Here is a 19,443-nt window from a genome sequence, read left to right on the forward strand (position 1 = left end):
AATCTGGGAAGTTTGCAAGCCCCTCAGCCCCGAGCTGATGGCAGCGCTGAAGTGGTACGTATGTGCAGCGAGAGGGAGGTGCGCGGGGTCGAGCACGCCGAGCCGGGGGGGCTGCATGTCGCGCCGCTCCGAGCRCTCGCAGAGCCTTTCCCGGGGATGGAGCCGGGCAGGCGTTTAAGTGACATGTGCTCCGGGCTAGGGCTCGTTCATCTGAGGCTCGGGTGCCAGGGAGAAGAAGCTCCTCGTCTTAAAAAATAAACCCTGCCCAAACTTCCTTACAGCCAGCGCTGGTGCCCGGGCTGAGCGAGCTCCCGGAGGGGAGCGGTGCGCCAAGGAGACCGGGAACGACACGTTCTTGCCCGCTTCCGAGCTGTTTGCCCCCAAATACTACCTGCTTCCGGCGGAAACGCAGCCGCGCTAATGCTCCCCATAGCTGGGAGCAAGGGGAGAGACATGCACCGTGGCAGGGCTGGTGTCCCCGCGGGATGGACGGGACGGGATGGGACGGGACAGGACGGGATGAGCCGTCTCCAACTGCTGCCCCAGCTCTGCTGCGGTGCCGGGGCGGTCGAGCGCTCCCTTCCCGCACCACGGCCAAGCCCGCTGGCTCCCTGCAGCCAGGAGACTAACGGCTCTTTTTTTCTTTCCAAGGCAGCGGTTTTTGATGGAGCGAGTCCCCCGAGGCCGTCGTAGGTGGGAAGGGCTGCGGAGTTGGTGGCTCACAGGGCATGGGGAGGGCAGGGAGCTGGTCGCCCCCCCCCCGGATGGTGCCGGGTCATTCCCGGGCGCCTGGCGAGGCTCAGGAGCTGGGGACGCCGGCGGTGTCCCACTGCCCTGGCCTGGCTTCCCTCCGGCTGCCCTGAGCGCTCGGAGCCATCAGCAGAGGAAGACCTTGGGAGAGGTGCTGGAATGCCAGTGCCGTGCCAGGCGCGCTCCCCCGGGAACATCCAGCAGGCGCTGGGACCTCGGAGGAAACACTCGGCAAGACGTGTCTTGGCTGGGACTCCTGCATGGCAAAGCCATTGCGGTTTCCCACTTAACGCGCTGCAGAGAGGCGCTGCTCCGTCCTGTGCCGGGGCGAGGCTCCGGGATCCGGCCTGCGGAGGAGGCTGCAGCCGTGCCTGGGATCCCCAGGTCTGGGCGCTGCACCCTGGGCGTTTGTGGCTGCATCGGGGCGAGGAGGTGCTGCCTCGAGGAGGCTTTGCTCTTGCAAGCAACCCACGTGGTTGCATTAGAGAGAGTAAAAGCAGCACGGGAAGGGAATCCACGCCTGCTGCAAGCCTTGAAAGCTTTGCGTTCCCTGTGGTCCGGAAGAAAACTCCCACCTGGGCTGGAGTTTCTCTTCGCTTCCTTGCAAGCATTTAACGCTGGCTGGTTGGAGCCAAGCTTTGGACTAGCGCCAACCTCATCTGGCCTCTCTGGTGCTCCTGGGACAGCACCTGATCCAGGGCACCTTGACATGCACCCAAAGACGCCTGGTGCCTCTGGGATTTGGGCTGGACCCTTGGAGCGTTAATCCGAGCCCCGCGCGTGGCCGGCCCGGAGCGGTCGTTGCCGTTCCTGGTGTGAGCGGGGAGGCGCGGGACCAAGCGTGCCGCTGARCACCCTTTGGTCTGAAAGGGCTGCGTGGTGCACCAGGCTGGCGTGGAGGTGAGGACCAGCGTGGGGCAGAGCCCCTCGGTGCCGCACGGCCACGGAGCCCCTGTTTGCCATCGTCACCGTCCAGGCGCTTCGCGGTGCTCGACCGCCGAGCAGCCCTGCCTCAGTTTACCCAGCAGGTCCTGGCTCAAAAAGAGCTGAGCATCTTCAGAGCGTTGTTATTCTGTTTTCACTCCCAGGAGGTCTTAAGCCTGTTCAGTCTCTCCGCTCCCCGGTGAAGCCATCGGCTTGGCCGTGGCCTGGGGGACACGGGGACACGTCCCCTGGCTCCCCATCCGGGGTGCTCCTGGGTCTTCCCGCCCCGGACAAGCRAGCTGTCGGGCACTGTCCGGGCTGCGCTCGGCATGCCCGTGATGCCCCCGGCTGCTCCGTGCTGTGCTGCGTGGCTCCGAGCTCGCTGCGAGCCCGCGGCGCCCAGGAGCAGATCCCTGCAGCTCTGGGAGTCAATGGGCTGCTCCGACTCCTCCATCATGAGGTTTTCTGTTTCTTCATGATGATTGCGGTAACGGCTTTAGTTCTTGGGGGGGGGGGGGTTGTTCTTCTTGAAAATCCCAAATCCCCTGCGAGTTTCTCAGGGAGTTATACTCTGAGAATTTCCTGTCTTGCATTGGTGACTTGCTGCTGAATATCCATTTTTTTTTCCTTTTCCTCCTTTTCTCAGTTCTCCCTCTCCTTCCCCCCTCTGTTCTGCTGGGTTCCTCCCACCGCCTTTATCAAGATGCAGTTTGACTTTCGATCCAGTTCATGGAAGAATGCAAGGATCGGGCTGAGCGGGGCTTAAGTGTATGCATGGAGTTAAGTGGGTGCTTAAATACTCTAGCTACCTGGTTTAAATACGTGCTTTGTAGTCTCAGAGCTTCAGCAGATGTTCTGGGAAGTCCTGGCTTTCCCTCTTCCTTCGTGGAGGGTCTCTGGAAGCGGCTCTTGGGCACTTCCATGCTGGACTTGCTGCAGTTCTGGAAAAGGCAGCTGGCCGAAGCGGGTGCTCAGTGTCCGTGCCCTGTGGCTGTTGTGGTCATGGGCGGATGCCGCCTTCCAGATGGAGATGAACCTGGGATCTGCTGGCAGAGCTCAGTGTGCAAGTTCTCCCTTGACTTCTTCAGCTGTGACAGTTGAATTTCAGGTTGTAGGTCTCGGGTTGTAGGCACTGTCTGTGCCTTTGTGAAGCCAGCCTAGGTACAGCGATTTCCCGAGATAAGGACAAGCAAGGAAATAATGACAAGATGCACATGCATGCACACGCGAACCCCAGGCATGTGTTCTTGAGCTGTTCCTTGGCCTTTAAGCCGTCCACTCTCAGCTCAAGACCTCTGGGCACTAGCCATGCACAGCAATGACTGCCACTCCCTGGGGCGTTCGTTAGTGGAAAGAGACCCAAATGCAATGTGAGAACCTGCCTTTGGCCTCCTTTCAAGGCGCTCCAAGCTCAGACGTGTCCCACTAGCTAGAACAAGATTTCTAGACAGACGTGTGGGAGTCTGGGGCCCTCTGCACCCCAGCGAGTCTGGGAATGATGAGTGAGTCTCTGCAATGCAATGCATTGGCCGTCCCTGGCTGTTTGAAGAATCAAGTGTTTTCTCCTCGTGAGGCTAAACACTCTGATTTTTAGACGTTTTGTCAAAAAAATAGTTTTGGACCTTCCATATCTTCCGAACATCAGCTGCAGCATGAAAGTTTGGTCTGATTGGAAGTGAATGTAGACAACCCTGTAATTTAAGAGAAGGGCCACGTGTCCATGTTAGTCCCACCACTGGTATCTGGAGCTGCTGATGACAGCAAAAGAGGAGCTCAGTGGGAGGTCCTCCCCCAACGCTGGGGCTGTTGCATGGTCCTGCCTCATCTGAGCGCTCCTGTCACCATCATGTCATCGTTAGCAGACGAGAATAAAAAAATCAGCAAAGACTAGGGTTTACAAGGGCCCTAATCCCTCTCCCCTTGTGTCTCTTTCATCTCCAGTCGATCCAGGAAAGTGGTAATAGACCTTCCTTACTAAATTAAATGTAGAGGCTGCTCCTCCAAGGAAAGTTTCGGTTCAGCTGTAGTGTTTGATTTCCCAGCCACAGCAATATGGTGCCTCCAGGGAAAAAGCCAGCTGGGGAAACTTCCAATTCCAATAAAAAGTGTAAGCGCTATTTCAATGAGCACTGGAAGGAAGAATTTACCTGGCTGGAGTTTGACTATGAGAGGAAGCTCATGTTTTGCATAGAGTGTCGCCAGGCGCTGGTGAAGAACAAGCATGGTAAAGCGGAGAACGCCTTTACCGTGGGCACGGACAACTTCCAGCGCCATGCCCTGCTGCGGCACGTCACCTCCGGCGCTCACCGCCAGGCGCTGGCGGTGAACCGGGAGCAGCTGGCCTTCGAGGCGCGCGTCCACAGCCACCCAGAGCTGCACTCGGTCATCAAGGTGGAGGTGAACCCCGCCAAGATCGCCATCCTCACCACCGTGTACTGGATGGCCAAGGAGGAGATCCCGGACGAGAAGTGCTCCTCTCTGCTGGAGTTCCAGAAGTTCAACCTGTGCCAGGCGCTGCTGACCTCCGAGCACAGCGAATATTACCACCCCAGCAGCGTCAGAGAGATGCAGGTGCGTATGCCGGGAGGGGGGCTCTGTCCTGCTTGGGGTCTGCCTGCAGGTTTGGGGGCCTGACCTTGCTGCTGTCCATGACCTTGCTGCTGTCCGTGGCCTCGCCGCCCYGCGAACCCGCTCGGCAAAGCGGGGTCTGTGCACGCGCAGGAGCCTGGGTTGGAGGGACTCGGTGCTTTGCAGCACCRCGTCGCTTTGTCTTGCACCCAGCATCACCAGCGTGCGCTTGGGGGTTTTAGCAGCTGCCTGTGCAAATAGGAGCCTTAAGCACACGCTCCCCTCCCCTGGAGGCAAGCGCCCACCCTGCCTGCTCAGGGGAGCTCCAAAACCACGTGCATCAGGTGTAGCTGGTGGTTAGACCTCAATCCTGGTCTTCGGACGGGCAAATACATCCAGTGAGGCTACAGCATGTTTTTGGTGTGCTTGGGATCGCTGACCAGGTCCAGGAGACCCGGCTGCTCTGATCCCGCCAGCGGAGCTGGGTGATTCACCCGCTTTCCGCTATTTTCAGCAGAGGCTGAAGGCAACTTTCTCCAACGAGATGCCACGTTTATTTTTTAATACGGTGTCGTTCCCTGATTTGACAAACCCGGAGCACCGAGGGCTCGGAGGCGGYGACAGGGTCCATCATGGGCAGCCTCGTGCTCGTGGCCGGGAACCCTGGGCTCGGTGCTGCTCCGGGGGCGTGGGGAAAGTGAGYGTTAGACGGTCAGCCTTTCCTGGGAGCGCTCCCTCCTCCCGCTGTCCGAGCGCGACAGGCTTCGCTGCAGGTTAATGATGAATATTTGAAGGATAAAAGCTCAAGAGCTCAATTAGCCCATGAGCGATGTGGGTTTTTCCTCTTTTGCCCTAAACGGAGCGATCRGAAAGATCAAGTAGCCAGAGAGTTTAGAAAGGATTTTCTTAATTTTACAAATGCTTCAAGCCTGTTAAAATCAAATTAATTTTTTAGTGAATCTTGGCTGTTTGCCAGTCATTTTAGATATATAAAGAGCCGTATTTTACTGCAGATAGACTAAATCCATTAATTAGATTTCTCAGCCTGGAGTGCTACTTGCGGCAGTTGCGCACGCGAAGGAAGTCTTCTGCTCAAACCAGTGGCATTTTAATGAAACGGGTAAAATGGAATAAAGCAGAAGGATGCCGTGATGTCATCTTGCTGCTCCTACCTACGCTTTGTTTTTGAAGTGTGAAAGTAATTGATGAAATTATAACTAAGGAAGCAAGTTTGGGGTGTCCTAATTAGCTCCCAGCACAGACAGGGTCTCGGGAGCCCCTGTGCCAAGGGGGAGGAGAGGTTCAGTTCTGCTCAGGAAATACCTGCTGGCAGCTGAGGGTGTTTTAAGTCCTACTCRAGCCCGTGGGGTTTAGCCGTGCTTTGCGCTGGGTGTGGATTTTGGTGCTTTCCTGAGGCAGAACCTTAATTTGATGGTTTGAATGTAAGCGAGGAAAAAGAGGAGGGAATATATTAGAGTACTTTCCAGGAGGGAGCTGACTTGTACGTATAACTTTCGCAGCATTATAGGGCCAAAATTACTTTTGAGATCTGTGGCCACAACCATAATATAAGATACTGTTGCCGTACTATTCGGCGTTTGTGGTAGTTTTCAGTATTACGACTATGCACTTTGATGGAATAGATGGAAAAATGAGACCCAACAAGTTCTGAACTAATGTGGTAGGACGTAGAAGCATTTAATGCTTTTAAATAAGGTCGGCACAGATATCCTTCTTAGCCCTTTTCCCGTGAAAATGGGTACGCTGTAGTCCGGTGCCAAACAGCAGTGACCATGGGCTGGCTCCATATTTTAAGCTACGATTTGGGGAAGMATTTTGACTCAGGGAAGGGTGCTAGAACACTTTTAATTTTAGGCGTATGTTTGAAGATAAAGTTCAAAAGTGCCTATGTCCCGTTGACTTTCACCAGCTCCTAAGAAACATCAGGGGGCAGAAAGTAGAAATTGCCAACATCTAAAATCCGGTTTTGAGGGCAGTTTACGTGCGCTTGAATCTGAGCTCCTTTGGCTGCTGGGGGATCTTTGCTCCGAAGTCAGCAAGTGGCTTCTCTCCCTGTGGGATTCACGGCTCTGAAATGCACCAGGCGTCCGAGCGGCGTCGACGGGAGCCGAGTACGTGCTTAAGGGCTTCCCTCAGGCCCGGGGTCTCGCGCTGCGTGCGGGAGGCTCCGAACGCGGGCGCCGCGTGCCTCCCGCGCGGCTTTGAAGTTCATCGGTGTTTCTCTTTCCCTCCCCTCGCCCGCCTTCTCGGCCCGGCGCAGGCGGCGATCGCCAGAGTCCTGCACAACGAGGACAGGCGCAGGATAAAGGCCTCGCCGTTCGTCGGGCTGGCGGTGGACGAGACGGTGGACGCCACGGAGCGCCGCAGCCTGGCCGTSTTCACCACCACCGTCTCCCCCGGCAGCGGGCAGGCCTCGGCCGCCTTCCTGGGGCGCTTCGAGCTGCCCGCCGGCGAGGCCTCCGCGGCGGCGGGCAAGGTGGCCGAGGTGATGCGCTCCTTCGGCATCCCCACCGCCAAGACGGCCTGGCTGAGCGCCGACAGCGCCTCGCTGGCCGCCGAGCGGCGGAGCGGGCTGGGGACCGCGCTGACCTCCCTCTGCCCGCTCCTCGCGGAGATGCACTGCCTGTGCCACGGGAGCGCCCTGCCGCCCGCCGAGAGCGTCGTCACCGTCGAGTACCTCCAGAAGTACGAGACCACCGTGGACGCYGTGTACAGGCTCTGCTCCCGCTTCAGAGGGGGAAGCGACAGCCTGCAGGAGCTGCGGAGCGTCCTCGACCTCTGCGAGATAGACCTCGAGAGCCCCAAGGCCATCCACTGGACTTCTATCTTCCCAGCCGTGGAAGCCATCGACGCCTCGTGGCCCACGCTGGTGCTGCTGCTGGAGAGCGAGGCGGAGCGGTCGCCCGTGGCGCTCGGCCTCTGCGAGGAGCTCAAGAAGTTCCAGTTCGTGGCGTTCACCAAGATCCTCCTGGACGTCCTCCCCGTCTTCCAGAAACTCGGCCGCTTCTTCCAGATCGAGGACTTCGACCTCTCCATCCTCAAGCCCATCGTCTCCGCCACGGCCACCACCCTGCAGGCGCAGAAGAGCGCCAGCGGGCAGAACCTCCAGGAGTTCCTCAACGAGATGAACGAGCGCCCGCGGGATGACCGGGAGGGCGAGAGCCGCCTCTGCTACAAGGGCGTGGAGCTGGCCAACTGCTCCGAGGGGCACCTGAAGCACTTCGAGCRCCTGAAGGAGAGCTACCTGGAGAGCGTGCGGGGCAACCTGCTGGACAGGTTCCCCAGCGGCGTCCTGGAGGCCGTCAGCTCCTTCTCGGCTATCTTCAACCCCAAGTGCTACCCCCAGTCGCTGGAGGACATCGGCGGCTACGGGGTCAGCGAGCTGAACTTCCTCTTGCAGGCCTACTCGCGGGTGGTGGTGAGCGAGAGGGCCCTCGGCGACTTCCCCCTCTTCAAGCGCATCGTGTTCAGCCTCAGCCAGCTGTCCTTCAAGGACCTCTGCGTCAAGCTGGTTTACAGCAACTCCGAGATGCACGAGCTCTTCCCGGACTTCGCCGTGCTYGCGGCCATCGCCCTGGCCCTGCCGCTGGGCTCCGTCCTGGCCGAGAAGATCAGCCGGGGCCGGGAGCTCGTGAAGCGCGGGCGGTCGCGCTGCGCCAGGGACGAGGGCTTGTCCGACCTCATGAAAATCGCCATCGACGGGCCGGCCATCAACGAGTTCGACTTCGCGCTGGCCATCGAGTACTACGAGCGGATGCGGGAGCCCGGCTTCCTCGTGGCGCAGGTGAAGTGAGCGGCGGCGCGCCGCGGCCGGCCCCGACGGTGGCGCGGGCGCCGGGTGGCCCAGGGCGACCCGCTCGGCGCCGGGGGGGAGAAGCGGGCTCCTGTCGCCGAGCCGCGTTGGTCCCGCTCGCTGCCCTCCTTCCGCCCCCACCCCCGGACGCACGTTTGCCTTGGCCGGAATCGAAGGCCTTTGGGGGAGGTTTCCCGACGGTTTCGACCACCTTCTTCAATTCCAAATTATGACGAGTTTTTCCTAGGGGGGGATGAAAGCAAATCTTCTCGCGAACTCGGATGTAACATTGCCTTTGCACGACGACACCCAGCAGCTTTTACTTAACGCTCTGCGAAAATATCTGATTTTTATTATCTCGGAGCCTCCAGAAGGAATGCAGAAAAGGCAGCATATCTTCCCAGCTCTGTGGCAAATCCAAAAACGCCTGGCAGTGTCTCGTTGATATTCCTTGCACACAGCACAAAATATTTTTAGCATTGGATCCAAGTCATGATCATTTCGAAAGCAAGTCATTTAGAGAATGATATTGTAATCGCCGAGGAAATAGTAACTTTTAAATGCATCATTGTGTATATATGTGTATGTACATATATAAATATATATATAAATATATATATATAAAAAAATCTATCTTAACTTTCCTAATGTTTAAAGTACAAAGATATCTAAAAGGACTTTTTTTTTTGCAATGACAGAATAAATTATAAACAGGGGTCCAAAAAGAAAAGTGAATTCCTTGTCTTTTCAGAATAGCATCATGTACCTAAGTTCCCTTTGCAGTATGAGCTCTCTGCAAACTTGCAACCAAAGAAAGTCTTTTAACATTGACTTCTGGGACAAACTTGAGTTCTGTTTAGTTTAGGTGGTTTTTTGCTTGTTTTTTTTCCCTCCTTTTAAAAATTCCCTCCCCTTGGAGTGATCGAAGCCTTCTCGAGCCATGTGACGGACGGGCGAAGCGGAGGGTAGGAGCATCGCAACCGAGCCGGGACGGGTGCTGCATGGTGTCTTCTCCGTGGTCGTTTTGCTCTTGGAGAGCTGTGCTCCTTAGTTCTGTGGGGCGGGATGCGAAGACCCTTCGGACTGATCTCAATTTGCAATAAAGTCGAAACCTGAGACCGAAGCATCATGTCGTTCTCGTGCTCCAGCAGCTGGGCAGAGCCTGTCCCTCCGCGGAGGCCCCGGCGTCGCGGCAGCGTGGAGGGGCCGGGGTCCTGCGGGACGTTGGGCGCTGCTGCTGTGGCTTTCCCCGGCAGGAGCCCGTGTCCTGGGCTTTTGGTGGCGACGGGTGACATCTGAGCTCCGACTCCTCTGCTGCAGGGCCATAGCTGGGACCGACATCCCGGCGCTAACGTCTGGTGCCGTCGGCTTATTTCTTCGGTCGCGGAGATGCTGCCGATGGCGCGAGACGTGTCCTAGCCGAGACCCCTCGGCTCCGTCCCTGGGTAAGTTTGCACCATCCTGCCGACGCAGAGTCGGTGTCCAGCGGAGTTTGACCCAAGTGTCCGCGCCGCAATAGCGCGCCTTTATCCGGTGCTGCTCCCGGGCTCGGTGCCGGCCGCAGCAGAGCTTTCCTCCATGCTGCCGTGGTTCTTCCGAGCTGCTCCAGCATCCGAAAGCCTTTTCCGCGGTGGGCGCACGTGGCCGGGTYGCTGCGGCGGCGTTGCGGCCCGAGGGCTCCTGTCCGCGCCAGAGCGTGGAGACCTACTTGTGCTGCGGCGGCGAGAGCCCAGATTGCTGCGCTCGGGGCTGTTGGCAGGCGCCCACCGCCCTGCCGCGCTCCACGTCCTTCGCTCGGCTCTCGGAGCCGGGCGGGCGAGCAAGCGTACCGGGTGAAAGCCGTTGTCGGCAGCATCCCGCGCTGGGCGGCCTTGCTGCCGGCTGCTTTCTGCCCATGCCATGCGGGGAGGATTGAGCTGGAGAGCGCTCGCGCTGTGCTCTCGCCGCCGGTTCCCGGAGCAGCCGGGAGCGGGGCTGGCGCTGCTCCCTTTGGGGTCTCTGCAGCGGGTCTCCTGGACGTAGCGGGATGCAAACCCATCCGTGCTCAGCCGGAGCAGGCGAGAGCTGCAAAGCCCCGGGTAAGGAATGCGAGACACCACCGAAACTTGCTGAGAGCAGCTACCGCCTGCGCGGGAGCCAGGCTGCTTCCGTGCAAACAAACAGCCCCCGTCGCCATCTGCCCGGCGCGGCCCCTGCGCCAGCTGCTGCTCCGAGGCAGCCGTCGCCAAGACGGGTCCCGGCAAAGGCTCGTGGCGGTACGAAAACCCCCGCGGCGTTGTCGCTGCCGCCACCGCTGCTGCTTCCGGAGGTGTTTCTGAGGCTGGTGCACGCGTGGCGGCTCCCGCGGTCCGCTTCGCAGGGCRCGCGGGGGGGAAAAGCCCCTGCAGGGGCGCGCGCAGCCTTTGCGCACGGCGCTGCACGCGGCGCTTCCCCGGAGGGAGGCCCGGGCACCTGGGGCCGCCGCCACCGCTGATAAGGTCGCGTCACTCTATCCGGGGCTCCGCCGCCGCTGCCAAAGCAAATCCCTGTAATTGAGTGTCTAATTAATACCTAAAAATACGGCCTGCAGCTGCTGCCGGAATCCGGCCCGTGGCGAGGGCAGGGGGAGGCGCAGCGGCACAGGAGGATGCGGTGCTGCCGTGTAACCTTGGCCAAGGTGCCCCGAAATGGGTGGGCGGCACCTGCTCTCCGAGGTTCGGGCAGACCGGAGCTGATGGCAACTTCGTCCCTTTTTTTTTCCTTTTTTTTTTTTTTTTTTCCTTTCCTGTTTTCCTTTCTCGCAGTTGTGGCGTGAGCTCTCCGGCTGCAGCTCCTTCCCTTCGGCAGCCGGGTTTTCCCCTCGGCTCTGCTCAGCCCCGGCTCACTCCACTGCGGGCACCGGGTGCTCATCGCCCGTGGGATCTGCTGAGCAGCAAACCCCGTCTGCTCAGTTACTGCTAATTGGGGCAGAGGCTTTCATTCACCCTTGTCGTGCCTCTCGATGCTAAGTTTAATACCGTTCTTAAGGCCGGTAAAATTGACGGAAAGCTCATGCTCCAGCCCCGGACGCCTGGGTCGCAGCCGCTTTCCCTGCCGCGGGCGCTTGCCGGCTGGCGGCAGGTCCCCGGGGGCCGGGTCCCCCGACGCTGCGCCCGGCTGTCTCGCGTGATGCGATGCAGAAGTCGTTTCATGCCCCAGCAGGTTAATTATGCAGCGCTCACCCTTTTTTTTTTTTTTTTTTTTTTTTTTTTTTTTTTGCTCCTTTGCTCGTCCCCACTGCTGTGAGTTTGTTTATTTATTTTTAAGCCGTTTCGCAGATTTCCCTCCTGGGTGACTTTGGAATTAATTCGATCAATGCACGCCTGATGAAGCAAAATGCAGTTTTTACCCTGGAGTCAGAGCTGACTCAGGGTGGCTCCCGCGCGGATGAAGCAGTGGCTGTGCCCGTTCTCCCAGAAAGAGGTCGTTCCTGGCTGGAGGGGCCTCGCGCGCCGAGCTTTTTTAGTCGGGAATTCGGAAATCTTTCGAACTTTGAATTTCAGATTTTTATTTCAACGCCTGTATCAGCCTGGTTTCTGCTGGCGATGAGCGTCGTTTAAAACAAAATGGAAAGGGGGGGAAAAAAAAACAGAAAAACAAAAAGGAGCCGCCTTTTTCCGTGGCAGTGCCGGTGGCTGCTCTTCCTATCGAGCCTTGCTGTAGTGGGAACATCCAACGCAGCCGGGTGCTTTCTGCCTCCCGCAAAGGTCTATTTTATCTTTTTTTTAGCGCCCGAGGGGGAGGGAAGCCGGGGGCCGGCTGCTTCCAGCAGGACGAGCCCAGGGAGCCAGTGGCGAAGGTCCGGCCGGCGCCAGCCCTGCTCGGGTGGGAGAGGGGCGCCGAGCCGGGCATCCCACCTGCTCGGTGCTCCCTCGCTCCTAGGGGGCCGCTTCCGTCTATTTAAAGAAAACTATGATTAACTTCAGGCTATTTTTAAATCGCACCCCGGAGCTCGCAATTAGTGCGCGGGGGAAGATGCAGAGCAGCCGGCAAAGCCCGGGCGCGGGCGGCTCCGGAGCCAGCGCTGGGTGCAGAGGGAGCCCGGCGCGGGCTCTTTCCACCCCAAACAGCAGTGGAGGGGGAGAGCTGGGGAGCCCAGGGCCCCGCAGCCCTGGGGGCTCCGACCGCCGCAAAAACCTTTCCGACAGCTCGAAGCGCGATCCGCCGCGCGTTGATGTTCTGACGCAAAGGTGGCCGTGTTGCGTTTTAATTTTGAKGTTGATTTCGAGCCCAAAAGCCGGAGGGATGTCCTGGGCCACCTTCCCAGAGGTGAAGGTCTAGGGTCTTCTCCAGGATGTCCCGCTTGCCTCCCGCCGACGCGGCGAGCAAGGTCCACCTAAACTTTCTTCCCTTTCCCCTCTCGCCTAGGTCCGTCCGGACACAGCAGCCCCCTCCTAGCTTCGCTGCCAATTCCCGGCCGGCCACTCCATCCCCCCTTGGACATCAAGCACTTCCTGACCTTCCGGCTCAACGGGACGTCGCCGCTCAACCTCTTCCCCAACTTCAACACGGTGAGTCCGGGGGCTGGCGAGCGCAGGCGGGTGGCGCTGCTCCTGTCCCCAAAATGCATCTTCTCCGTGAACCTCCCCGGGTAGTTTTGGCCGCCTGATGGGGGTCTCCAGCCGCCGCACGCGAGCGCGTTTGCAGGGACCAGGAGTCCCCGGGTGCAACGGGGGCGGCGCGTTAGCGAAGCATCCGGCAAGGCCGGTTCCCCCTCCGCCCATCGCGCTTATAGACCAAAGCTAAAAAGAGCCTCCGTTTTAACCAACTTCAATTGGGTTTTGCTCCGGGAATCAATAGTAATAGAGTAACTGAAGAGCAGTTCATTTGTTTAAACTAAATAAATAAATGAAAAGAGCACCTATAAGGACACAAGGCGTCTGGCTGATGGCGCGTGGCCTCGAGCTGGTGTCGGGGAGCCTCGTCGTCGCGGAGTTTCTCCTACTAGTTTGCGTGGTTCAAGCTCGGGCTGAAGCCAGACCGAGCACTTGGACTATGCAATTAAACGCATCTTTGCAGAGCCGCCTTTCCTTGGATGTGTAAATGCAGAGATGCACSAGAGCACCTCGGGCGTGAAATATTATTTTCCTCCTTTCGTGCCTCCTTCTCTTCCCAACCTCCCACCCTCAAAACCCGGCATGGCGTCAGTTTAGGATGGCTCCTCGTCCTCCGGCCTCTTCCTCGGCTTCGGGTCTCCGCGCGGCGTTTCGCACACCGGGGGCTCATTCCCCGGGAGCCGGCTGACGGCACTGCGGGCGGCGGGACGAGGGGGAGCGCGGTCGGCGGCGTGGGGCGCTGCGCAGCTCCCGTTCCGCCCTGGCGAGCGGGACCGTCCGGCGCTGCCGCCCCGCGCGGCGCCCGCCTTGCCGAGGTGGCTTTGAGATTAGCCCTGCTAGCGAGGTGCAAGACCGTCGTCGGGGTCTTCAAAGGCAGCCGYGGAAATTAAGTACCAAATTCCTGCTGCTGCTGCTGAATGGGATTCAGACATCCAACTCCTTTAAGCTCCTTTGAAATCCTGGCTTTAGCCTGTCTCTCCCCTGTGCTAACAAGCAGAATCGCAGGGGAGGAGAGGAAAGGGGGTTTGATGCCATTAGCGTTGCTGCTCTTTGTTTCTTTTTTTAGCCGCCGGAGTCAGCAGCGAGCTTGAAGCAGGCGCTGTGATTTGTGCCGCTGGGTCTCCCTTGCCCCTGCCGCGGCACGTGTTCTCCAAAGTCATGTCGCTAATAATAATTAGGAAACGAGTCTCCTGCGCGTGCATGCGGAGGGGGAACCGGCCTTGCCAGATGTGCAGCCCCACGGCGCAGCTGTGCGAGGGGCAAGCCGGGCCCGCCGCCCCTGCGGGGGGTCTGCGTTTGGGAGCTAATCCCTGCGAGATCCCTGGTTCGCAGGGCCGCTCGCCGAGCGCCTCCCCGGGCCGGAAGAGGACTAAGCCCTTTAGCCGCTCGGGATGCACGTGTCCGCAGGYGCGTGCTGCGACTCTGCAGGGCTCCGAGAAAGCTTTCAGAGTCCCAGGTGCAGGGAGGGCTCGTACCTGCGGGGAAAGGGCAGAGAGGCTTCTGCACCGTCCTGCGTGCGAGACTTGGAGCATCCCGGAGCCCTGGGACACGCTTGGGCCCGACCCAGGGAACCCGGCTGCCTCTGCAGTCCGCGGGCCCTCGTTTGCCCCAGAGGGGGGTTCGGGTACGTGAGCATTTTGCAATGCGTTTCGGCGTTGCTCTGCCCTGCGCGCTGCGGTGTGAGTCGTCCCCTCCGCAGCTGCTTGCAACTGCCCGGCAGAGCGCTGCGCGCTTTGGGCAGGTCACAAGGTTCTCATGAACCCGGCAGATGTTTTACTCTGGAGCAAGCAAAACCTTTCCAAACTGAGCTCTCCTGCCACTTAAAACAACAACAACAGGAAGGGGGAAAAAAAAGACCCTAATGYGATACGGAAGGCGCGTTTCGTGCTCAAAAGGCACTTTCCAGCTCTTAGGATGCTGCAAATCCCCGAGACGTAGCAGCATCTTGCCAAAGCCCGGCAGAAGACGCGATCTGAGCTGATAGTCTGTCCCTGCGAATTCCCCTTCCTGACCCCGGTGGCTGGCAGGAAGTTCAGCGCCAAGGTCGCTATTTATATCGGTAGGAACATCCAGGGATGAAGAAAGTCATTTGAGTCAGTAAGAACTGACTATAAAGCCGAGATCTTTGCTCTCCGAGTGCGCCGTGCCCCAAAATCCGCCTCTGCTCTCCGGCGGCAGCGGGAGCCCGACGCCCTCGGTCGCTTCCGCTGGCATCTCGCGGGAAGAGCCGCGGCCCGGCCGCGGGAATCGGTATGTACCGCCGCAGCGCGGAGACCTTTGCTCCCACGCAAGCCGCCCCGGGGCGGAATAAGTGGGGTTATATAAATATATGTTTTTTTCCATCTCGATCCCACATATCCAAAACGGAGAGCGAAGCTTCCTGAGGGGCTCTAATTTAGCGCTAATTAATAGGCGTGGAAATGGCTATAGAGCGCGGTGCYGAGGACCCTTCATCGTCAAAACGGCGGGTTTTTGAGGGGGACAGAGGTCCCTGAGCCCCCTCGCTGCAGCCAAAGCCTGCTGGGGGCACACGGCGAGGTTGTGCCGGGCGGGCAGAGCGTCTGGCCAGGATCGACCCAGTGGCACATGCCGGGGGCGAGGGGCCCTCGCGGTCGCTCCGTCTCCGTCCTTGGTCGTGGCAGCTGGCGGTTGCAAAGGTTGGAGCCGTTTTTCTTCCTTTTGCGCRGAAAAGGCGTGTTTTTCTCTTCCCAGCGAGCGCTGGCCCCACTCCGTCCTGCTGCCTGGCAGCACGCCGCCACTGCCCTTCGCCCCTGCGGCATTCGGTGTCCGGCGCGGAGCAGCGCCGCGGCCGCCCGCAGGGTCCCCCGATGCTCCGCTGCACCCCCAGCACCTCTTCACTCATTTATATTCCAGATAAGCGAGCAAAATTTCATAGCAAACAGGCGCTTCATTAATCACTTGCTATTACCATTCCGCTCACTGCTGCGATGGAATTTGGGGTCTCGATAATGGCTCTGTTGTCCAGGCATGTGCCTCGAAGACTGATGCACCTGTCTCAGCAACTAAATAGCTTTGCAGAGAAATACGATCGCCTAAAAACCCCAGGCTCTACTGACAGCAGGACTCAGATAAGATAATCTTCCTATGCCACAGGGTAGGGGAACAATACTTGCATTATAGATTATAGCCACGCTCACACAAAGACGTTATTCTTATCCCCCCCCCCTTAATAAATGCATTTTGTTTAAAACAATTATGGCTTTTCGAACAAGTTTGCCGCTGCGGCTGAGGACTGATGCTGAGCATCAGGGAGAGGCAGAAGCACCGGGGCTGTCATCAGCCCGCACGCCGCCACCGAGCCTCCGCGCCGGCCCCCGGCTCGCCGGCCCCGCGGGCAGACGCCTGGAGCCGCTTGTCCTCCGCGCAGGCGCCCCGCGAAACGCCAGGGCAGCGCGGGCTCGCGAGCCGCTCGGGAAGCGCGACAGCGTCCTCCACCTTGCGACGCCACAGCGGTGGGCAAAAATAGGCGACTGCCCGCTTGGTTTAAAAAAAAAAAAAGCATCGATGCAGAGTATGCAGTTGGTGCACGAGTGCTTCCACGGGCAGCTCTGGGCTTGGCCCAAATCCCAACTCATTCACTAAGTCCTCGCTCCTRGAAACCAGGTGTAAGCCGCCTTGGTGAGCCCTTGCCAGGAGCTGYACGTGCCGGAGCGCCGTGGCACCCAGCCGCCCTGTGCCTTGCCTCCCCTTGCAGATGGACCCGGTGCAGAAGGCGGTGATCAGCCACACCTTYGGCGTGCCCGCCCCGCTCAAGAAGAAGCAGTTCATCTCCTGCAACATCTGCCACCTGCGCTTCAACTCGGCGGTAAGCGGGGCACCGCTGGCGCGGGGGGACGCTCCAAGGAAAGGCGGAAGTGCAAGTGGGTCCAGGGCTCGGAGGGGCAATAGGGCTGAGCGTGTGCAGTGAAACGCAGCGCCGCGCATGGTGGTACCCAACGCCGTGCACCGCAATACTCAATGTCATGCATGGTGGTACCCAACGCCACGCGCCGCAATACGCAACGCCATGCATGGTGGTACCCAACACCATGCACCATGATACCCAATGCTATGCATGGCGGTACCCAACACCATGTACTGCGATACGCAGCCCCATGCATGGTGGTACCCAATGCCATGCGCCACAGTACCCAACACCATGCATGGTGGTACCCAGCACCATGCACTGCGATACCCAATGCTATGCATGGTGGTACCCAACGCCGTGCACTGCAGCAGCCTGGTCCCAGCCCTGGCAGAGGCAGCCCCGGATGTCCCGCGGGACCCGTGCTGCCCTGGGGACCKCAGAGGGCTCGCGGGCATTTCACAGCTCCTGCCAGCTCCGCTCTCCCATCCTTCTGCGGTTGCCCCAGCTTGTGTTTTCCCTGGCATCGTCTTGCTCGCGGGCCCGAGCGCTCCCCGGGCTGCCATGTCCTCTGCTTGCCGCGCTGGCTCTCTTGTCCTCCTGCTGCTCATCATTTTGTTCAGGTCTGTTCCCTGCCGTCCTCGTCTCGGTGTTTGTGCTTAAGCTGCTTTATCAGCCTGCACAGTTCCTATCTGTTCCTTGGGAGCTGAATATAATCTTTCCTGCGCTGCCTTCCCAGAGCACTGCTGTGGCAGGTGGCTTTTTTTCCCAGCCTTTTATTCTAAGTAAATCAACCACCTTGTAGAGGGGCGTAGGGAAGCACTCATTGATCCCCGCAGTAATGAATTGCTCGCAGCTGATCTTTTGTGGGGAAAACTGATTAAAAGTCGGGAAGGGAGCTGGCATTCAAAGCCAGCGGAGCACGTGGCAGGGAGGGACGGGCGCGTTGCAAGCAGCGGGGCCGCGAGCACGGGGGACCCGCAGGAGCTGCTGCTCCGTGCGCGGCTCCTTCCTGCAGCGGTGACACAGCGCAGAGCCGGCGCTCCCGGCGGATGCTCCGAGCGGCGTCTCGCCTGCCCGCAGCGCTGCCGAGCCCCAGCCGCGGGAGCCGGCGCGCCAGTGCCAACGCTCGCGTGCCGGTCTGTGGCCACACGCAATGGCAGCGGCGCTCGCTGACCTACTTAGGCTGCAGCCCAGCCCCGTCCCGACCCCGTTATCTGATGCAGCTTCGTTGTGTTTGCTAATGAGGCTCCGTCGCCGGCGTGCGCGCGCCCCGGCCTTTCTCTTTTCCCACGGACCCGGCCATGCATGCCGAACGCTTGGATGCTCGTCCCAGTCCTTAAAAAGCAGAGGGAGGGTGGGAAGTTGTGCGTCTTCCCGCCAAGCACGGGAAGCCTCGGCTGAAAACGCCGCGCAAATTAATCCGCGCTGCTCCATAATACAGTGTCTTAATTCACATTGGATTTAGTTTCCATAAATTGCTAAACTCTGGTTGTTTTTGGTGACGATGCTGCGTTGTCCCTGGCTGCTAAGTACACAAGTGTTCGGGTTATTTTCTTTTATGTACGTTTTTATCAGTTCCACGCAGGCRTGAACCCATCAATATGCACTTCATTATTCACCATTTGGCAGGAGAAAGGAGCCCCCGAATGTAAATCGCATGTTAGACACCCGTTAGGTTAYGACAGGGGATGTGTCCTCCCCACCAATGTGGTTTTTTATTTTATTTTTACAGCTAGCAATTCATTGTAGGTTTCTGAAGTCATAAATTCTGCCTGAAAGCTTCTTTTAGAAGCGACGCGATGCATTTAATCAGTGCAGGGYCCTTATCTCGGCCCTGCAAGGCGGCGATGGCTCAGCAAAGCGACACCTCGTCCCGAGCGCGCTCGTGCGCGCCGTGAGCAGGCCAGGGGAGCAAAGCCGCCTTGTGGCCCCCCCGGCCCAAAATGCCACCCAGGCGACATCCCTGGCCTCCGGGGACGGATGCCGCCCAGCGGCGCAGCTCAGGGGCCCTGAGGCACGGTGCGGGGTGTGGGGCCGGCTGTGCCCGTGCATCCGTCCATGCATCCGTCCCCGGCCATGGCACCGATGTGGCCCCTGTCTGCCCCTGCAGAACCAGGCGGAAGCRCACTACAAGGGCCACAAGCACGCCCGGCGGCTGAAGGCCATCGAGGCCATGAAGAGCAAGCAGAAAGCAGTGGCGGCGGGCGGCCGGGACAAGCCGGGCGACTTCCCCGCGGCGCTGGCGGGCGGCGGCGCAGGTACGGGGCAGGAACGGCGAGTTCCCCGGGGAGGCGGCAGCCGGCGACGATGCTGCGAAGGACCCGGCCGCGTCTCCAACGGCGCTTGCGCTAGCRATGCGGCCGCGCCGTGCTCAGGAGCCTCACCGAGCCCCGGAGCGCTGCCCGCCAGTGGGTGGCTGCTCCCCGGCTGGGACTAAGCCCCAAGGCGCAAACGCCCCTGCGCGCGTTAGCAAACGAGCGCTTGCCTGGCGCGGGCGCCCCGGCTGGGATTAGCCGGGCCGGCAGTGCCCRCGGTTTTCTGGTTGGAGCGCCACATCCGATAGCGGCATCCCGTGAGGGCTCGTGGGAGGGACGGGCTGGCGGGAGCGAGCGTTTCCCCAGGGCAAGGGCAAGCACCGGGGCTGAGCACGGTTGCAATGAGTTGCAGGGAGACCCCTGGGCAGAGCAGAGCGTGTCCAGGATGGGGCAGCAGGGGAGGCGGGGTGTCAGGTCCTGTCGCTCCCCAAAATTTGGGAAACCTTTGCAAGAAGAGGGACCTTTCCCTCCCTGTGGATTCCTGCCTTTTCCCACCAGCTCCCGCCGGCAGCCCGCCCGGCCTCAAGGACGCGGAGGGCGAGAGCAGCGGCCCGGCGCTGGCTCCCAGCCCGGAGGCGTCCACCGCGGAGCTGCCAGGCCCCGTCCCCGCGCCAGCCTCGCCGCCGGCCT

General features: G+C 59.7%; 2 protein-coding genes across 2 annotated transcripts in view; both read left to right on the forward strand.

The window, feature by feature from the left end:
* The window catches only part of CUNH17orf113 (chromosome unknown C17orf113 homolog), a 15,751-nt gene extending 7,695 nt beyond the window's left edge, over positions 1-8,056 (forward strand). The window contains exons 2-3 of the mRNA XM_026071201.1: positions 3,717-4,245; positions 6,524-8,056. Of these exons, the coding sequence (XP_025926986.1) occupies positions 3,727-4,245; positions 6,524-8,056 (2,052 nt within the window). The 5' untranslated portion in view covers positions 3,717-3,726. The remainder of the gene's footprint in view (positions 1-3,716; positions 4,246-6,523) is intronic.
* A 3,344-nt stretch (positions 8,057-11,400) lies between these two features.
* ZNF385C (zinc finger protein 385C) overlaps positions 11,401-19,443 on the forward strand; it is an 11,818-nt gene continuing 3,775 nt past the window's right edge. The window contains exons 1-5 of the mRNA XM_026071202.1: positions 11,401-11,497; positions 12,443-12,585; positions 16,346-16,456; positions 18,609-18,756; positions 19,312-19,388. Coding sequence (XP_025926987.1) covers positions 11,401-11,497; positions 12,443-12,585; positions 16,346-16,456; positions 18,609-18,756; positions 19,312-19,388 — 576 coding nt within the window. The remainder of the gene's footprint in view (positions 11,498-12,442; positions 12,586-16,345; positions 16,457-18,608; positions 18,757-19,311; positions 19,389-19,443) is intronic.

Source organism: Apteryx rowi, unplaced genomic scaffold, assembly GCF_003343035.1.
Source record: "Apteryx rowi isolate R43461 unplaced genomic scaffold, aptRow1 scaffold_323, whole genome shotgun sequence".
NCBI lineage: Eukaryota > Metazoa > Chordata > Aves > Apterygiformes > Apterygidae > Apteryx > Apteryx rowi.